Genomic DNA, 20,629 nt, shown 5'->3' on the forward strand with positions numbered 1-20,629 from the left:
TGGACACTGCACAAATCAACAGTTCCTGGGGGAAGTAATGGTTAGATTGTGAGTTAAGTAAGACACTTAAGTTTCAGTTCCTGGGCATAGGTAGCCCACCTTTCGGGGTTCAAGGCAACCCTTAAGTTACCGCACCAACAGCTCAAGGCCAGTCAGGTGCAGAGGTCAAAGAGGTGCCCAAAACACATAGGTGCCTATGGAGAACAGGGGTGCTCCGATTCCAGTCTGCCAGCAGGTAAGTACCCGTATCCTCTGGGGGCAGACCATGGGGGTTTTGTAGAGGACTGGGTGGGACACAGGTAGGGGCACACAACACACCCTCAGCGGCACAAGAGCGGCCAGGTGCAGTGTGCAAAGCAGCCATCGGGTTTTAGATAGGTTTCAGTGGAGGGACCCGGGGGTCACTCTAGCGGTGCAGGCAGGCACAGCAGGGGAGGGGTGGGCTTCTGGGGACAGCAACCACCTGGGCTAGACAGTCGCCTGGGGGTCACTACTGCACTGAGGTTCGGTTCCTTTAGGTCCTGGGGGCTGCGGGTGCAGTGCTTGGTCCAGGCGTCGGGTCCCTTGTTACAGGCAGTCGCTGTCAGGGGGGGAGCCTCTGGATTCTCTCCGCAGAAGTCGCTGTGGAGGTACAGGGGGGTCGTCTCAGGCTACTCACAGGGTCGCAGTCGCTGGGGAGTCCTCCCTGTGTTGTTTGTTCTCTGGATCTCGAGCCAGGGGTGTCGGGTACAGAGTGTGAAGTCTCACGCTTCCGGCGGAAAGAATGAGTTCTTTGAAAGTTGCTTCCTTGTTGCAAAGATGTTGCTGTTGTTGAGCAGAGCCGCTGCTCACAGGAGTTTCTTGGTACTGGGGGTCAGGCCAGTCCTCTGAGGCTTCAGAGGTTGCTGGTCCCTGTTGGATGCGTCGCTGGTAGCAGGTTTTCGACTCTGGAGACAGGCCGGTAGGGCTGGGGCCAAAGCAGTTGTCGTCTTCCTCCTTCTCTGCAGGCTTGTAGGTCAGCAGTCCTTCTTTGTAGTTCAGGTTGCAGGAATCTGCTTTCCTGGGTTCTGGGGTGCCCCTAAATACTCAATTTAGAGGTGTGTTTAGGTCTGGGAGGGCTGTAGCCAGTGGCTACTGTCCTGGAGGGTGGCTACACCCTCTTTGTGCCTCCTCCCCATGGTTAGCAGGGTCCCAGCACACTTTCAATCAGAACTTAGCATCAGCAAAGGCAAAAAGTCAGGGGGTAACCATGCCAAAGAGGCATTTCCTTACACCTTGGTATAGAGATATCACTGTACAAGAGACTTACAGGTAAATTAAATGTGCCAATTAGATATAAGCTAATCATACCAACTTTAGAACGGAGAGCACCTGCACAAAGTGCTCAGAGTCCTAGAGCGAACAGGAGATCAGGAAAAAATAGGAGGAAGGAGGCAAAAAGTCTGGGGATTAACCCACAAAAAGGGCCATGTCCAACACCTCCCCTCCTTTCCGGGCAAGAAACCTTAATGGGCTATATCACCCAACGAAATCCCTGACAGTGACAAGAATTGTTGAAATAGTGCTTCAATTTTCTAGCTTTCTTAACCTTGCGTGCAGTGTTGAGTAACAATGTCCATGTCCCCAGCATCAAAGTGGGATATTGATCTAACTATGATTTTACTAACTCCTGCTTTTTCATAGTTTTTGTAGGCCCACCAGCCTTCTCACCCACTCCAACTCCACGGCTGGGACTCCTTTTTGTGTAAATTCCTGGTTTAGATATATTTGTACACGTGTGTGTGTGTGTGTGTGTGTATGTATATATATATATATATATATATATATATATGTGTGTTTGATGGCACGTGTAGCTGCAGATACACATGCTGTGCACTGTTCCTGCCATCTAGTGTTGGGCTCGGAGTGTTACAAGTTGTTTTTCTTCAAAGAAGTCTTTTCGAGTCACTGGACTGAGTGACTCCTCCCTTTCGGCTCCATTGTGCATGGGCGTCGACTCTATCTTAGATTGTTTTCTTTCCGCCATCGGGTTCAGACTTGTTCCTCTTCGCTTCGTAATTCGAATTGGGAAATCTTGGAAAATCATCGAAATCCGTCGGTATTGTTTGCATTCAGAACCGGTATCATCACATCGGCACCGACAACAAGACCGCTTCGGCGGCCCTTCGGGGCTTCCGCATTCAACCAAGGCCTGGTCGGCCTGACCACACCCGTCGTCAAAGACTCATGGACCGGACCACCTTCCGTTTCTGTCCAAAGTGTCACGCCAAGTATCCTTATACAGACCAGCATCGGGTCTGTAACCTGTGTTTATCGCCCAAACACAGAGAGGATACTTGTGAGGCCTGCAAAGCGTTTCGATCCAAGAAGACCTTAAGAGATCGACGCGCAAGATGGTTACAGATGGCGTCGAAGCAGACACAACACCTCGACGTTGAGGAGGCAGAAGAAACGAGAATATCCATTCAGGGTTCAGACTCAGATGACTCCAACGGAGATCGACCATCGACAGGGGCACACAAAGTGAGTACACCTGCCCTGTCCCACACCCAAGGTCAGATAAAAAAAACAAACGGCCTCTGGGATGCCACTGGCGGAAGGCCATGGCTCGGCCCACAGAAAAGACGGTGACCAAGTAACATCGGCACCGAAAAAGGCCAAAATATTGCCGAAGACTTCCAACTCTGGTTGTGAAACCGCCACCGAAAAGAGTTGGCATCGAGTGGTCGAGTCGAGCAAACCTTGAAAAAGCCTCTCTGAACCGAGACCAACAGTTTCCATCGGGGTTTCGGTACCGAAAAAAACGCCTTCAGAGCTGAAAAAGACTTCCTACACGGAATAGCAGGGGGCTCTCTCTGGATTTGGAAGAGCTTGACCAAACTCAGCAAAGGCTACAAATCCAGAAAGACACAGAGAAAATACAAACCATCCCTCTGCTCAAACTCAATGAGACTGAGATGCAACCAAAAGCCAAGGTGGTTAGAGAAAAGACACCACCCCCACATTTCTCACCACAAACATCCCCTCTTCAATCACTGCAGTTGTCACCAGTGGGTACACCAATGGCACAGTCACCCACACATACTGGGATGACACAGGACGAGGAGGACCCCTGGGATCTATGACCCACCAGTTTCGGACAACAGTCCAGAGTGTTATTCAGCAAAACCTTCACCTCCAGAGGACAGCACGTCCTACACGCAGGTATTGGCCAGAGCAGCAACATTTCACGTTGTAACAATGCACTCAGAACCAGTGGAGGATGACTTTCTGTTTAACACTCTGGCATCCAGGCATGCATCGTACCAAAGCCTGCCAATGTTACCGGCCAGGCTTAAACATGCACAACAGGTTTTCCAAGAACCAGTAAAATGGAGAGCCATCCACGACAAGGGTCGAGCAAAAATATAAACCGCCCCTGTCAGACCCTGTGTTTATTACACAACAGCTCCCTCAGTGGTAGTGGGGGCTGCAAGAAAACGGGCAAATTCAGAGTCATCAGGGGATGCGCTACCCCCTGATAATGAAAGCTGTAAGTTCGCGGCAGGGAAAAGAGTGGCATCGCAAGCGGCCAATCAGTGGCGTATTGCCAACTCACAAGCCCTCCTTGCCCGCTACGACAGAGCACATTGGGGCGAGATGCAAGACATCATCCAACATCTACCGAAAGAGCATCAAAAACGTACCCAACAAGTGGTGGAAGAAGGACAGGCCATATCAAACAACCAGATCCGTTCTGCACTAGACTCTGCTGATACAGCGGCACGGACTGTCAATACAGCAGTCACAATTAGAAGGCATGCATGGCTGTGAAGTTCTGGTTTTAAACCAGAGATACAGCAGGCGGTATTGAACATGCCGTTCAATCAACACCAGCTATTCGGGCCGGAGGTGGGCACCGTAATAGAAAAAATAAAAAAGGACACTGCCAAAGCCATGGCGCACTCTACTCCTCTCAATACAGGGGAACATTTAGGAAACCACAGTTTAGGGAGGGTTTAGACACCAACCCTCAGAACCATCCACTTCCCAAACAAAACCCACTTACCAGTCTCAGTACCAGAGAGGGGGGTTTCATGGTTCCTACAGAGGACAGTTCCCAAGGGAAAGAGGGAAATTTCAGCCTGCCAAGCAAACCCCTAGTAGCAAGCAGTGACTTCAATGTCACACTTCCCCAACACATCACCGGTGTAGGGGATATTAACAAAATACCACAACAATTGGGCACACATTACCACGGACACTTGGGTCCTATCAATTATCCAACATGGTTACTGCAGAGTTCACAAGATTCCCTCAAGATGTTCCCCGAAGAATGCACAAAATGTCAATACAACACTTAGACCTATTACAAATTGAGGTCCAAGCACTACTAGCAAAACCAGCCATAGAACTGGTAACTTATCACCAGAAAGGAACAGGGGTTTACTCCCTGTATTTCCTCATCCCAAAGAAAGACAAAACGTTAAGGCCTATTCTAGATCTCAGAACGTTAAATCTCTTCATCAAATCAGATCATTTCCTCATGGTAGCACTACAAGACGTATTTCCCTTACTAAAACAAGGGGAATACATGGCAACACTGGATCTAAAAGATGCGTATTTTCATATACCTATTCATCCATCTCACAGGAAATGCCTCAGGTTTGTAATACAAGGCAAACATTACCAATTCAAAGTGTTGCCATTTGGAATAACACCAGCACCCAGGGTATTTACAAAATGCCTAGCTGTAGTAGCAGCTCATATAAGGAGACATCACATGCACGTATTCCTGTATCTGGATGATTGGCTAATAAAAGCCAACACTCAACAACAATGTCAAATTCACATGCAATATGTAATAGATACTCTACACAAACTAGGGTTTTCTATAAATTACCAAAAATCGCATTTACAACCGTCCCAAATACAGCAATACTTGGGAGCAACACTCAACACACAAAAAGCAATTGCCACTCCAAGTCCACAAAGAGTTCAAGCGTTTCAAAATATAAGATCAAGCATGCAGCCAAACCAACAATACACAGTCAGGTTTGTAATGAAACTACTAGGTAATGATGTCCTCATGCATAGCTATTGTCCCAAATGCAAGACTACACATGCGGCCCTTACAACAGTGCCTAGCAACATTATGGACGCAGGCACAGGGTTAACTCCAAGATCTAGTGTTGATAGACCGCCAAACGCTCTCTTCGCTTCAGTGGTGGAACACTGTAAATTTAAACAAAGGGCGGCCTTTTCAAGACCCAGTACCTCACGCCATTATCACAACAGACGCCTCCATGATTGGGTGGGGAGCACACCTCAACAATCACAGCATACAAGGTCAATGGGACAGTCAACAAAAACAACTTCACATAAATCACTTAGAACTGCTAGCAGTCTTTCTAGCACTAAAAGCCTTTCAGCCCCTTCTAGTCCACAAACACATTCTTGTCAAGACAGACAATATGACAACAATGTATTATCTAAACAAACAGGGGGGGGGGGGGGGACACTCGTCACAACTGTCTCCTAGCATAAAAATATTGGCACTGGGCAATTCACAACATTTGCCTGGTAGCACAATATATACCAGGTATTCACAATCAGTTAGCCGACAATCTCAGTCGAGATCACCAGCAAACTCACGAGTGGGAAATACATCCCCAGATTCTACAAGATTACTTCTACCGCTGGGGGACACCAAACATAGATCTGTTTGCAACAAAACAAAACGCAAAATGCCAAAACTTTGCATCCAGGTACCCACACCCTCAGCCCAAGGGCAATGCTCTATGGATCAGCTGGTCAATGATATATGCTAACGCTTTTCCCCCTCTCCCGCTCATTCCTTTCCTGGTCAACAAACTGAGTCAAAACAAATTCAAACTAATACTCGTAGCACCAACGTGGGATCGCCAACCGTGGTACACCACACTGTTGGACTTCTCGGTAGTACCGCACATAAAACTACCAAACAGACCAGATCTGTTAACACAACACAAACAACAGATCAGACACCCAAATCCTTAATCGCCCAACCTAGCAATCTGGCTCCTGAAGTCTTAGAATTTGGATAGCTAAATCTTTCAAATGAGTGAATGGAGGTCATTAAACAAGCAAGAAAACCGACAACAAGGCATTGTTATGCTAATAAATGAAAGGTTTATTTTCTACTGCCATGCAACTCATAATACGCTGCTTGATGCCTCCATACAAAACATTGTAAGTTATTTACTACACTCATAAAAATCAAATCTGGCTTTTTCTTCCATAAAAATCCATCTCACTGCAATATTTGCTTATCTGCAAATTAAACATACAAAATCGCTTTTTAGAATCCCAGTTATTAAATAAAGCCTTTATGGAAGGACTAAAAAGAATCCTACCTCCAAGGACGCACCACCAGTACCTTTGTGGAATCTTAATATTGTACTTACACGACTCATGGGGCCACCATTTGAACACATGCATTCTTGTCAAATCCAATTCTTGACTTGGAAAGTAGCCTTTCTAATAGCCATCACTTCACTACGAAGAGTTAGCGAAATACAGGCGTTCACTATCCAAGAGCCCTTTATACAAATACACAAACATAAAGTGGTTCTCCCTACAAATCCACAATTTTTACCAAAAGTCATATCACCGTTTCATCTAAACCAAACAGTTGAACTCCCAGTCTTCTTTCCACAACCTTCCACAACCAGACTCAGTAGCAGAAAGGGCACTGCATACATTAGCCATAAAAAGAGCGCTAATGTATTACATAGACAGAACAAAAGCATTTCGTAAAACAAAACAATTGTTCGTAGCTTTCCAAAAACCCCATGCAGGTAACACTATATCCAAACAGGACATAGCCAGATGGATAGTCAAATGTATTCAGACCTGTTACCTTAAAGCGAAAAGAGAATTACCCATTACACCAAGGGCACACTCCACTAGAAAGAAAGGTGCCACAATGGCTTTTTTTTAGGTAATATACCGATGACAGATTTGTAAGGCAGCCACCTGGTCTACACCCCATACATTTACTAAGCATTATTGTGTAGATGGGTTAGCGGCACAACAAGCCACGGTAGGACAGGCTGTATTAAGAACATTGTTTCAAACAACTTCAACTCCTACAGGCTGACCACCGCTTTTGGGAGGATTACTGCTTTGTAGTCTATGCACAGCATGTGTATCTGCAGCTACACATGCCATCGAACGGAAAATGTCACTTACCCATGTACATCTGTTTGTGGCATGTTGCGCTACAGATTCACATGCGCCCTCCCACCTCCCCGGGAGCCTGTAGCCATTTTAGTTGCATGTAAATTGTATAAGTGTAAATAAATATTCCTTTACCACACAATATGTACATACATGTCTACTCCATTGAATGGGCATCTTGAGTATTCTTCCTTTACCAACTCCTACCTCACCCTATGCAGGGAAAACAATCTAAGATGCAGTCGATGCCAAAGCGCTATGGAGCCGAAAGGGAGGAGTCACTCGGTCCTGTGACTCGAAAAGACTTCTTCAAAGAAAAACAACTTGTAACACTCCGAGCCCAACACTAGATGGTAGGAACAGTGCACAGCATGTGAATCTGCAGCGCAACATGCCATGAACAGATGTACACTGGGTAAGTGAAATTTTCCATATATATATATATATATATATATATATATATATATATCTCCAACCCAAATGGTCTAAAATAGCGAGGCACTGAACTGCTGGTGCACGTGGAAGGTTTTAGACCATAACCCTTATTAATCATCACACAAAAAAGGCACTGCACTCCTGGGGGCTCCATGACAGCTTCATTTACTCAGACAGATTTTCAGACCCCACAACGCATTTCGACAACCATGTCTTTCTCAAGTGGTATCGTCTGTTCCTTCCTGCCATCACACTATTTATATTGCATTCTGTGATTAATAGTCACATGTCTCTCACCTGTAAGATATTCAAGCGTGATTGCTGTTAACACGATTCCTTAATTCAATAATTTGATTATAGTCATTGATAGTTCAATCCAATATTATTCGTACATCATGTTAAAAGGAATACGTGCATCAATTACATTCAGCATATTTTTTCAAACAGGTTTTTCCGTAATTTCCTTTTTACTGGTTCTTTCTCTCTGTGGCAAACTGTCTTATATTTGAAATCCTTGTCACAGCACCCAGACCCCAAGTAACTGAGGCGTTCCTCAGCGGCAGGGCCGCATCGGCATCCATATCAATTTAAAGACACCTTTATCGTTGTTCCTCGATGACTGTCGCTCAGAGTTGCGTTAAGCGTTGTTGAAAGTTCCTTATGATAAATACGTCTTCCAGTGCTTCGTGCACACGCCGGAGATCAGTATCTCCTCGCCCACTCAGTCTGTTCCAAATTGTACGCGGAACAGACTTTGAGTGGGCGAGGAATACCTCTTGCTAACAAGCATTGGGGTATTTGGAAATATAAACAGAATTATGGGGGACTTGTCATGGCCCAAGCAAGGAGAACTTGAGAAAAGTAAGCCAGATACCTGAACACTTTGGCTTCCAAATTAGCATCCATGCAGCCGATAAGTTTTCAAGCAGTTAACTTTACAAAGTTACAAATTAATTTCCTTCAGATGGTTTGATTACAGAACTTGATTAGAGTTGACCTTGAGTTTCCAGAATTCATTGGAAAGTCATCTACGTTAATAAAATAACATCCAGTAGGAAGGAGGATGAAGAGGGCTGTAAATCGATCGATGTAGATGCTGCAGCCTGATTAGAAACTGTCACTCGGCTCTGTGACTCTTGCTCTGAGGACGAGCTAGTCCTTCCCAAAAAATTCAAGCGGAGACCCATACCTCCTGAAACTTCTGCTTCCACCAGAAATGCTGGAAAACTAAGGCACGGGGAGGATGAGTCTGAGGCCCTTCTCCAGATTAGTGGCGGAGTCCTTCAAATGAACCTCTTGAAGTGAACCACCCATAACAGCTTCAATTGTGCATTGAATTCTCAAATTGTGATTGGGCGAGGGGCTAGAGGGGTTAGAACTAAGGTTGAAATGTTTTGTAACAAAGTTCCTTATCAAGGAGGTTAGAGAAGAGGTGTTCACATTTTCCTGCCTCGGACCCAACAAAATATGTAGTTTTAGCTTTGTTGGCTGAATGTTTCCTCTAGTTGGCTTCTCCATCCCCTTACCCTGATGAATCCATGTTAAAATGTGTAACTTGAGAGGCAAACAAAGCACACTAAATTCCTCCCACCTCTGTGCGACCCACCATTCTTAGTTGTCACCTCCACCACAATCCCCAACACTACTTCCTTCCAGTCCAAGTCACACTACTGTAGAAAAATGTGCATGCTTCTACTAAGAACATGTAAGGTCCATGGAGCGCAAAAAGTCCAGTGGACAGCCAGAATGAAACTGCATCAGCTGCAGCAGGTTAGGAGGGAGTGAAGGCTAATCAGAACAGGGGCGAGGCCCACCCTCATCCCATCTAATGTTCAAAACCACCAGCTCCCCAGGAGATACTACACAGTGACCAAGGAGACCTGTTACCCCAAGTGTGCCACTAGCTTTTATAAGTTAAGGGCTGAGAATCCATGCTGACCTCAGACAGGGTCAGTGACCCCACCACAGCTGCGCAGAAAGCCAAAAAGATGTGAATTTAGCAAAAAATAAAGCAACCATCTTGCTGAAACCAGAGCAGATGCCCGCCAAGACCCAAGGCAGCCTGTGGACAATATGCAGCTGACAGCACCCTGCAGTTTGCCACCAAGCATGCCCATCGAAGCACTGAATTCAGTGGTGTGTGGGGCTGGACATGACGTACGGAGCTACATGCGGTAAAACAGCAGAAGCTGGAAACAGCTGGATGCTGTAGGGGTGGGCAGGCATAAGCGCCAGGGCTGTCGTTCATGTGAGAGAGAGGAGCTATCATCATGTGATTTCTCAAGTCGCATAATGATGCAGAAAATACTTTGGACTTAAGACAAAAACACATTTAGACTGACAGGCCATGTGGTATCAGGACTTTAATGGGGTGCTGTTAGACCCACAGGCACAGAGAAATCCACCAGTCTGATTAGAGTTTCCTACGTTCCTACCAGCTGGTATCACTGGTGCAAAATGAAATATTACGTTTGTGGAAAATATTTCACTGCAGTGACGCTGTTGTTACATTTCTAAACTCTAATTGTCCACAGAACAAGAAATGCAAGCCCTAGTTGTCTTGTATTTCAGGAACAATCTGGCATTGCATGCTGACATAGTTGAGGAGGACCACGAAGGAAAAACGTAGTTGTCATCCAACCTGTGCTCCATCGTGACAAGCCTCAAATTGCACTCTAGTTTACCAGGACCATTGACTATCGTTGTCACTTTGTGATTCTTGACACTATTTCTACTTAAGACATTCAAATTTCATATCTCCTTTCCCCTCATTGGATTTATTTAGTTTTCATTTTTCTTATTAAATAAATGTTACTATATTTTTCTAATTCGGTGTGGGATTTTTTTATTGTTTCGCATTTTGACTTTATTTCTGTTTTGGTGCTGCATAAATTCTTTATGCATTTCCCTAAGATAAGCCTGTCTGCTCTGTGCCATTTCAACCAGGAGTAGAGGTTGCTTTAATTTTCTGACTACGAGGGCTTACCCTGACAAGGCTTGTGGATATTATTTGAAGTGAATAGTCACTCACCCCAAATAATCAACTTCATACACCTAGGTAGTATATACACCTGCAACATGCTCTGACTTTCACCAAGTATTTATTGTGTGGACTTTTTAAGGCCGTCCATAAACTTTGTTTTAATTTCTCCACCTCCACGGCTGAAGTCTCCAGATAGATGAAAATCAGCTGCCTCATGCTCAATAGACACACCTCTTTCTGGAACTCACGCTGCTGTGGTGGTCTGCCAAACTCTGACCTGTACACCTTCCGGCAACTCACGCAAAGAACCTCCAGAATAGTAACCAACAGCAAACATACCATGACCAAACAAGTAAATGCAATCTCACACAAGATGCTCAAGAAAACCTTCATATGGCTTCCCAGCAACATCAGAATAGTCATGCTAGCCACTATATACAGGTACACTGTTCCAAAAATAGAAAAAGAAGAAATTGAGAACAGGGGAGACCTACAATCTCAGGAGCAAGAGCCCTTAAGCATCACTCTGGATGACTAGTATCATCATCGGGAATCGCTCCTCACTAGGCCGGCGCTGCAATACCTAGTGGGCACCCCGGAATGGGGGCTCTCAGCCGAATTCTGAGATGGTGACTAAAAAATTCAATAGTGCAAAACAAGGGTGCTATAAGTCACCGTCAAAGAAAAAGAGGCAAGAAAGAGATTTAAAATTGGTTATTCATCCATAAACTTCATCATTTAATTAGTCAAATGTAACAAGGATGAAGACCAAGGTTAAAAACAATTGAAAGTTAGGTTGAGGATTATGCTCATACGCCTTTCAAAAAATAAATATATTAGAGAGACCTAAAATTTTAAGGCACCTCTATTTTATGGTCGACATGTTTCTCGTCTATTGGTCTATACAGATCCACTGACGCTTCATCAGGACCTACGTAACTAAGAAAACAGACCTCTTTGGAAATACATGGAAAACCGGTCACTTACTTAGTTGACTAGTAGTACAGGTACCCACCCCCTACTCGAGAACAGGTTCCATGGGTAAGGCGTCTCTAGGACTCATGGTGACGCGTGTCTCTCTTAATCAATGTCCTCCTTCCACCACAGTTTCAAAAACTTCATGCTAGCCCTCATCGGCAAGCGGCACTACAGCAAGGCACTCTGCTGGTATAAACGCTCAGCTGACCAGAAGACTCCAATCCATTCAAAACCCAGCAGCCAGGCTCACCCTTAATCTCCCACCCTGCACAATTCCTCCCTTCCCACACCTCAACGGAATCAACAGGCTCCTATTCCACAAACATGCCACTCTTCATACTCCTCATGCACACATATAAAGCCTAACAGAACATTGGCCACACTTACCTCAACAATTGCTTAAACTTCCACAAACCTATGGGACACGCCACCCAGCCAAACTCGTACTTGCACACAGCCCATACATATGGTGAGCCAGATCTGGCGGTTGTGTTTTCTTCTACCTTGCTCCTAAGACCTATAATGACCAGCCCCTGCTTATCAGAGCCTCCTCCTCTGTTCTTGATTTCTTCAAGAAACTGATGACCTGGCTTTTCACCCAGCCCACACCATGGCTCTGCCCATACAGCTCCTGCTTCAGCTCCAGGCGACCCTCCTGAGTCAGTTGTGTGCTACCCATAACACAACCAATATACATATGCTCTTGTGCTTCACATCACTGCTGCTTAATCTTGATTGAATGCGAAAACACAATCTAAGGTTGAGTCTCAAGAAAGTATTGCGAGTTACCTCTGTGATCCACCCTCCTCTTGAACAGCTCAGGTAACCTAGTAGAGATGCTTAAAATCTTTTTGAGAGTCCTAAACCCTAAAATTTAGTTGCTGAACTTTAATCCTTGAATTAGCAAAATTGCAGTCTGTTTTTGGTCCTTTGTCATCTGTTCACATGTAGTGTTCTTGAATCGTGCACAAGTAGTTAAGGGTTTTAATACTTGTTTAGATAGCCGTTACTGGCCACATAGCTGTGCATTAGATAGCCGTAATCTGAATTTTTTTTTTTTTTTTTTTTTTTTTTTGTGTGTGTTGATTCTCACTTGTCCTTCCCTGGTATCTGTGCTTACATTTAAAGAGGAGTGTGCTGCATGCAAGAGTTGAAAGAAATGCATGCAAGAGTTAAACGAAGTATGTGTAACGGCTCAAGAGCTTGTTGTCCTTACTATATAAATTGCAGCTACCCTCCATCTGTAGAAATGGATTAGAGGGTGAAGTAAACAAGTCATTAATTTGATATATACATTCGCCTTTTGGCTTGGTTCTGTTATATGTGATGGAGAAGTGATAATTTTGCAGTGTGATGTAGATGGATGATGTCCAGAAGCTGGTACATGGTTAAATAACTTACCTTTTTCTTTTTGTAGGGAAAGCTCCACCCAACCTGCCTCAAGGAGTACCACCATTGTTGCATAGCCAATATATCATGGGCCCTGGAGGACTTCTGCCTGCCTACCCAGTGAGCACTTTCATTGATTTTGTTTTTCTACTCTTTAGCACTGTACTGTTATTGCTTTGTTTAAATATGCATTCTCTTAATGCCTTAAGTATTGACCGAAGAATGTGTGTTTCCCCAGTATCTCAAACTCTGGTTTGAGAGGAGTGCTATATTGAAATACGCTCCCTAGTCTAGATAGGAATGGTAGCATATTAAATGTGTACCCTCTTTTTATGCAAACATTGCCCTACTGCTATCTAACCTACCGCCCAACTAGCCTCGATTTGTAGTTTGTTGGCTGCAGATAAACATGCTAAGCACACTCCTGCCATCTAGTGTTTGGCCCAGCCTCTGCAAGAAGGCTTTGTCAAGATTATATCTCCTCCTTATTGAGGCATTGCACGTGTTCAATGTCTCCTTTATTAGATTATTTTTTTCCGCCATTGGGCTCAGACCAACTGTGTTGGAGCTCTTAGTTTCTACACCCAAGTGGGCTATGGATGCCTAAGGGCTATGGAATTGTCAACATTGACACACACGGTTCCTGCAGCAGTTGAAACTGTGTAGAAGACACTCTGTAACAGCCAACTTCGAATTCTACACACTCTATGCCCGTCAAGAATGCTTGTCTCAGGTAATGGAAGCTGAGGTGCTGCTACTGCTCGAACAGCCAGGTCTTGAGAAGTTCCTGAAGGTAAGGAGGTCTTTGGTCTGGTGCAGGTGGGTGGGAAGAGTGTTCCACATTTTGACGGCGAGGTGCGAGAATGATCTACCACGGGTTGTGGTTCTGCGGACGCATGTGACAGTTGCGAGGGTGAGGTCGGCGGAGCGGAGATTCCAGTGCGGGATGTAGGAGAGCAGTCTGTTGAGGTATTCTGATCCAGTGCAGTACTTTGTGAGCGGGGGGAGTAGTTTAAAAGTAATTCTCTTGGTCACTGGGAGCCAGTGCAGGTTTCTCAGGTGGTCTGTGATGTCGCAGGGATTTCCAGGATGGATGAGGCGTGCAGAGGCGTTCTGGATGCGTTGCAGCCTCTTCTGGAGTTTGGCCGTTGTTCCTGCATAAAGGGCATTGCTGTAGTCCAGTTTGTGGCTTACGAGGGCTTCGGTGACTGTTCTTCTGGGTTCGGTGGGTATCCATTTGTAGATATTTCGGAGCATGCGGAGGGTGTTAAAGCAGGAGGAGGAGATGGCGTTGACCCAAGGACCATGAGTACAATTAACGCACCCTGACAGAGGAAAATATTTCATAGCCCTCCACGTCATGGTGCACCTCAGCCTTCGGACTCTGGTCGACTTTGCTAGTGCGTCTTGGAGCCATGCTGTGCATATTTGACAGATGTCTGTCTCTCTGGTGCACCTTTGGGCCAGATTTGCCTCGACTGAGACTGTTCTTCAATCCCACTGGATCACAGGCTATAGCCACTCCTTCTGACTCACATACCTGGCCTTTACCACACGCCAGAGCTCATACTCTTTGTATTAGATTCTTACGGTGACAGCTATGATGAGGAATACAAGCTTGCTCCTCAATACAATGAGGACAATTGGTATGTCCCATTTGTGATACCTGTGATCTGGGCACATTACCCTTGTCCTGCCACAGAGGAGAAAGCTTATTTTGCTGTGGTCTTGCAGCCGCTGTAGAGATCTCTGTCCAGCAGCTCCCTACATGGAGGTCCAACCATGTAAAAAAGAGGGTACTTTTCTATAGTGGGCATCCCTGCACACGTTCACAAGACATTACAGTCCGTCCACAGAGACTGCTACTTTGGTCTTTCGGTCTTGCTATTTTTTCTAGTATGATCTTGGTTCACAGCCTTACACCGAGGATGGTTTTGCTTGGGTTTCTATTCGAAGGTAAATAATCTGCAACTAGAAGTCTCTATCAGATAAACAAGTTAGTTACCTTTGGTAACGATTTATCTGGTAGAGACAAATTCTAGTTGTTGTGATCCAGTTATTCAAATGGATAAACGTCTTTGTTGAGAGCAGTAATACATCCAGAGGATCCCTTGCAGACACACTTGGATCCCTTCGTTCTTTCGCCAAGAGCATCAAAGGCAACTTCCATGTCTCCAATCAAAGTGGAAACCTTCTCCTATTAAGACAACACCTCCAAATGTTGGGATGTGTCCTGCACCCTTCTAGATCAAGATCACCAAATACTAGTTCGACGTATACTTCCTATACTCCAACATCACCACTACAGCCTCCTTCTAGAGTATCTCCTGTAGATGATATTCTTACCTTTCAGGATGCTTTAATTAGTATAGCAACTAAGTATAACTTCAATATTGACCTACCTCAACCCACGGTTTCCGTTTTCTTTGAAACTCTTTAACCAAGAGCAACTCCAAAGCTTCTTCTGCCCCTTCTACTAAGTCTGCTGGAAATTGTAGAAGAATAATCCATTAACCCAGTGTAAGGAAATGCCTCCTTGGCATGGTTGCCCCCTGACTTTTTGCCTTTGCTGATGCTATGTTTACAATTGAAAGTGTGCTGAGGCCTGCTAACCAGGCCCCAGCACCAGTGTTCTTTCCCTAACCTGTACTTTTGTATCCACAATTGGCAGACCCTGGCATCCAGATAAGTCCCTTGTAACTGGTACTTCTAGTACCAAGGGCCCTGATGCCAAGGAAGGTCTCTAAGGGCTGCAGCATGTCTTATGCCACCCTGGAGACCCCTCACTCAGCACAGACACACTGCTTGCCAGCTTGTGTGTGCTAGTGAGGACAAAATGAGCAAGTCGACATGGCACTCCCCTCAGGGTGCCATGCCAGCCTCTCACTGCCTATGCAGTATAGGTAAGACACCCCTCTAGCAGGCCTTACAGTCCTAAGGCAGGGTGCACTATACCATAGGTAAGGGTACCAGTGCACGAGCATGGTACCCCTACAGTGTCTAAACAAAACCTTAGACATTGTAAGTGCAGGGTAGCCATAAGAGTATATGGTCTGGGAGTCTGTCAAACACGAACTCCACAGCACCATAATGGCTACACTGAAAACTGGGAAGTTTAGTATCAAACTTCTCAGCACAATAAATGCACACTGATGCCAGTGTACATTTTATTGTAAAATACACCACAGAGGGCACCTTAGAGGTGCCCCCTGAAACTTAACCGACTGTCTGTGTAGGCTGACTAGTTCCAGCAGCCTGCCACACCAGAGACATGTTGCTGGCCCCATGGGGAGAGTGCCTTTGTCACTCTGAGGCCAGTAACAAAGCCTGCACTGGGTGGAGATGCTAACACCTCCCCCAGGCAGGAGCTGTGACACCTGGCGGTGAGCCTCAAAGGCTCACCCCTTTGTCACAACCCAGCAGGGCACTCCAGCTTAGTGGAGTTGCCCGCCCCCTCCGGCCACGGCCCCCACTTTTGGCGGCAAGGCTGGAGGGAACAAAGAAAGCAACAAGGAGGAGTCACTGGCCAGTCAGGACAGCCCCTAAGGTGTCCTGAGCTGAAGTGACTCTAACTTTTAGAAATCCTCCATCTTGCAGATGGAGGATTCCCCCAATAGGGTTAGGATTGTGACCCCCTCCCCTTGGGAGGAGGCACAAAGAGGGTGTACCCACCCTCAGGGCTAGTAGCCATTGGCTACTAACCCCCCAGACCTAAACACGCCCTTAAATTTAGTATTTAAGGGCTACCCTGAACCCTAGAAAATCAGATTCCTGCAACTACAAGAAGGACTGCCTAGCTGAAAACCCCTGCAGAGGAAGACCAGAAGACAACTGCCTTGGCTCCAGAAACTCACCGGCCTGTCTCCTGCCTTCCAAAGATCCTGCTCCAGCGACGCCTTCCAAAGGGACCAGCGACCTCGACATCCTCTGAGGACTGCCCCTGCTTCGAAAAGACAAGAAACTCCCGAGGACAGCGGACCTGCTCCAAGAAAAGCTGCAACTTTGTTTCCAGCAGCTTTAAAAAACCCTGCAAGCTCCCCGCAAGAAGCGTGAGACTTGCAACACTGCACCCGGCGACCCCGACTCGGCTGGTGGCGATCCAACACCTCAGGAGGGACCCCAGGACTACTCTAAGACTGTGAGTACAAAAACCTGTCCCCCCTGAGCCCCCACAGCGCCGCCTGCAGAGGGAATCCCGAGGCTCCCCCTGACCGCGACTCTTTGAATCCTAAGTCCCGACACCTGGGAGAGACCCTGCACCCGCAGCCCCCAGGACCTGAAGGACCGGACTTTCACTGGAGGAGTGACCCCCAGGAGTCCCTCTCCCTTGACCAAGTGGAGGTTTCCCCGAGGAACCCCCCCCCTTGCCTGCCTGCAGCGCTGAAGAGATCCCTAGATCTCCCATTGACTTCCATTACAAACCCGACGCTTGTTTCTACACTGCACCCGGCCGCCCCCGCGCTGCTGAGGGTGAAATTTCTGTGTGGGCTTGTGTCCCCCCCGGTGCCCTACAAAACCCCCCTGGTCTGCCCTCCGAAGACGCGGGTACTTACCTGCAAGCAGACCGGAACCGGGGCACCCCCTTCTCTCCATTCTAGCCTATGTGTTTTGGGCACCACTTTGAACTCTGCTCCTGACCGGCCCTGAGCTGCTGGTGTGGTGACTTTGGGGTTGCTCTGAACCCCCAACGGTGGGCTACCTTGGACCAAGAACTAAGCCCTGTAAGTGTCTTACTTACCTGGTTAACCTAACAAATACTTACCTCCCCTAGGAACTGTGAAAATTGCACTGTGTCCACTTTTAAAACAGCTATTTGTGAATAACTTGAAAAGTATACATGCAATTTTGATGATTTGAAGTTCCTAAAGTACTTACCTGCAATACCTTTCGAATGAGATATTACATGTAGAATTTGAACCTGTGGTTCTTAAAATAAACTAAGAAAAGATATTTTTCTATATAAAAACCTATTGGCTGGATTTGTCTCTGAGTGTGTGTACCTCATTTATTGTCTATGTGTATGTACAACAAATGCTTAACACTACTCCTTGGATAAGCCTACTGCTCGACCACACTACCACAAAATAGAGCATTAGTATTATCTCTTTTTGCCACTATCTTACCTCTAAGGGGAACCCTTGGACTCTGTGCATACTATTCCTTACTTTGAAATAGTGCATACAGAGCCAACTTCCTACACCCAGCGACTGTTAAAGCTGCCATTCCAAGACTTGATAAGAAATAAGTCACCCCACAAGATCCTAACCCTCAAAATGGTTTAGAAACCCGACTCAGTCATAGTTAAGGTGGTTTGATGGAGTCATGCTTCTGCTCCAGAATTCACTCTCCTCCTGACAGAGAACAGGTGAAAAATATTTGTGGTATGGCTTCCGCTCACTTGAAGTATGCAACTGCATCAGCTATGCTGGGGAGCTATCACAGAGATGTGGTATGGTATGAAACATTTTGTCTCTGATCTTACATCACATAGGCAACTAGATTTTTGAGAGCTGGTTAAAGAAGGCTGTTTAATCTCAAACCAATTGATCAGTGCCCCACTGGATTCGGTTGAACTCTCAGCTACATCATTTTGTCATGGGATTTCATTAAAAAATATCTTGGCTTCCTTTATCCTCCATGTAAAGAAATGGCTCCCTGTTGCAGTTACCCCCCACTTTTTGCCTGATACTGATGCTGACTTGACTGAGAAGTGTGCTGGGACCCTGCTAACCAGGCCCCAGCACCAGTGTTCTTTCACCTAAAATGTACCATTGATTCCACAATTGGCACACCCTGGCATACAGATAAGTCCCTTGTAACTGGTACCTCTGGTACCAAGGGCCCTGATGCCAGAGAAGGTCTCTAAGGGCTGCAGCATGTATTATGCCACCCTCGAGACCCCTCACTCAGCACAGACCCACTGCTTACAAGCCTGTGTGTGCTAGTGAGAACAAAATGAGTAAGTCGACATGGCACTCCCCTCAGGGTGCCATGCCAGCCTCTCACTGCCTATGCAGTATAGGTAAGACACCCCTCTAGCAGGCCTTACAGCCCCAAGGCAGGGTGCACTATACCATAGGTGAGGGTACCAGTGCATGAGCACTGTACCCCTACAGTGTCTAAGCAAAACCTTAGACATTGTAAGTGCAGGGTAGCCATAAGAGTATATGGTCTGGGAGTCTGTTTTACACGAACTCCACAGCACCATAATGGCTACACTGAAAACTGAGAAGTTTGGTATCAAACTTCTCAGCACAATAAATGCACACTGATGCCAGTGTACATTTTATTGTAAAATACACCACAGAGGGCACCTTAGAGGTGCCCCCTGAAACTTAACCGACTATCTGTGTAGGCTGACTGGTTCCAGCAGCCTGCCACACTAGAGACATGTTGCTGGCCCCATGGGGAGAGTGCCTTTGTCACTCTGAGGCCAGTAACAAAGCCTGCACTGGGTGGAGATGCTAACACCTCCCCCAGGCAGGAGCTGTAACACCTGGCGGTGAGCCTCAAAGGCTCACCCCTTTGTCACAGCCCAGCAGGGCACTCCAGCTTAGTGGAGTTGCCCGCCCCCTCCGGCCACGGCCCCCACTTTTGGCGGCAAGGCTGGAGGGAACAAAGAAAGCAACAAGGAGGAGTCACTGGCCAGTCAGGACAGCCCCTAAGGTGTCCTGAGCTGAGGTGACTCTAACTTTTAGAAATCCTCCATCTTGCAGATGGAGGATTCCCCCAATAGGATTAGGGATGTGACCCCCTCCCCTTGGGAGGAGGCACAAAGAGTGTGTACCCACCCTCAGGGCTAGTAGCCATTGGCTACTAACCCCCAAGACCTCAACACGCCCTTAAATTTAGTATTTAAGGGCTACCCTGAACCGTAGAAAATTAGATTCCTGCAACAACAAGAAGGACTGCCTAGCTGAAAACCCCTGCAGAGGAAGACCAGAAGACAACAACTGCCTTTGCTCCAGAAACTCACCGGCCTGTCTCCTGCTTTCCAAAGAACTCTGCTCCAGCGACGCCTTCCAAAGGGACCAGCGACCTCTGAATCCTCTGAGGACTGCCCTGCTTCGACGACAAGAAACTCCCGAGGACAGCGGACCTGCTCCAAAAAGACTGCAACTTTATCCAAAGGAGCAGCTTTAAAGAACCCTGCAATCTCCCCGCAAGAAGCGTGAGACTTGCAACACTGCACCCGGCGACCCCGACTCGGCTGGTGGAGAACCAACACCTCAGGGAGGACCCCCGGACTACTCTACGACTGTGAGTACCAAAACCTGTCCCCCCTGAGCCCCCACAGCGCCGCCTGCAGCGGGAATCCCGAGGCTTCCCCTGACCGCGACTCTCTGAAACCTAAGTCCCGACGCCTGGAAAAGACCCTGCACCCGCAGCCCCCAGGACCTGAAGGACCGGACTTTCACTGCAGAAGTGACCCCCAGGAGTCCCTCTCCCTTTCCCAAGTGGAGGTTTCCCCGAGGAAGCCCCCCCTTGCCTGCCTGCAGCGCTGAAGAGATCCCTTGATCTCTCATTGACTTCCATTGCGAACCCGACGCTTGTTCTAACACTGCACCCGGCCGCCCCCGCGCCGCTGAGGGTGAAATTTCTGTGTGGGCTTGTGTCCCCCCCGGTGCCCTACAAAACCCCCCTGGTCTGCCCTCCGAAGACGCG

General features: G+C 46.8%; 1 protein-coding gene across 6 annotated transcripts in view; it reads left to right on the forward strand.

Annotated features, from left to right (window-relative positions):
- The window catches only part of UBAP2 (ubiquitin associated protein 2), a 1,102,091-nt gene that overhangs the window by 833,170 nt on the left and 248,292 nt on the right, over nucleotides 1–20,629 (forward strand). For all 6 annotated transcript variants that reach the window (XM_069217098.1, XM_069217184.1, XM_069216796.1 and 3 more), the window contains exon 20: nucleotides 12,993–13,084. In XM_069217098.1, coding sequence (XP_069073199.1) covers nucleotides 12,993–13,084 — 92 coding nt within the window. The remainder of the gene's footprint in view (nucleotides 1–12,992; nucleotides 13,085–20,629) is intronic.

This window comes from Pleurodeles waltl, chromosome 1_1 (genome assembly GCF_031143425.1).
Source record: "Pleurodeles waltl isolate 20211129_DDA chromosome 1_1, aPleWal1.hap1.20221129, whole genome shotgun sequence".
Taxonomy (NCBI): Eukaryota; Metazoa; Chordata; class Amphibia; order Caudata; family Salamandridae; genus Pleurodeles; species Pleurodeles waltl.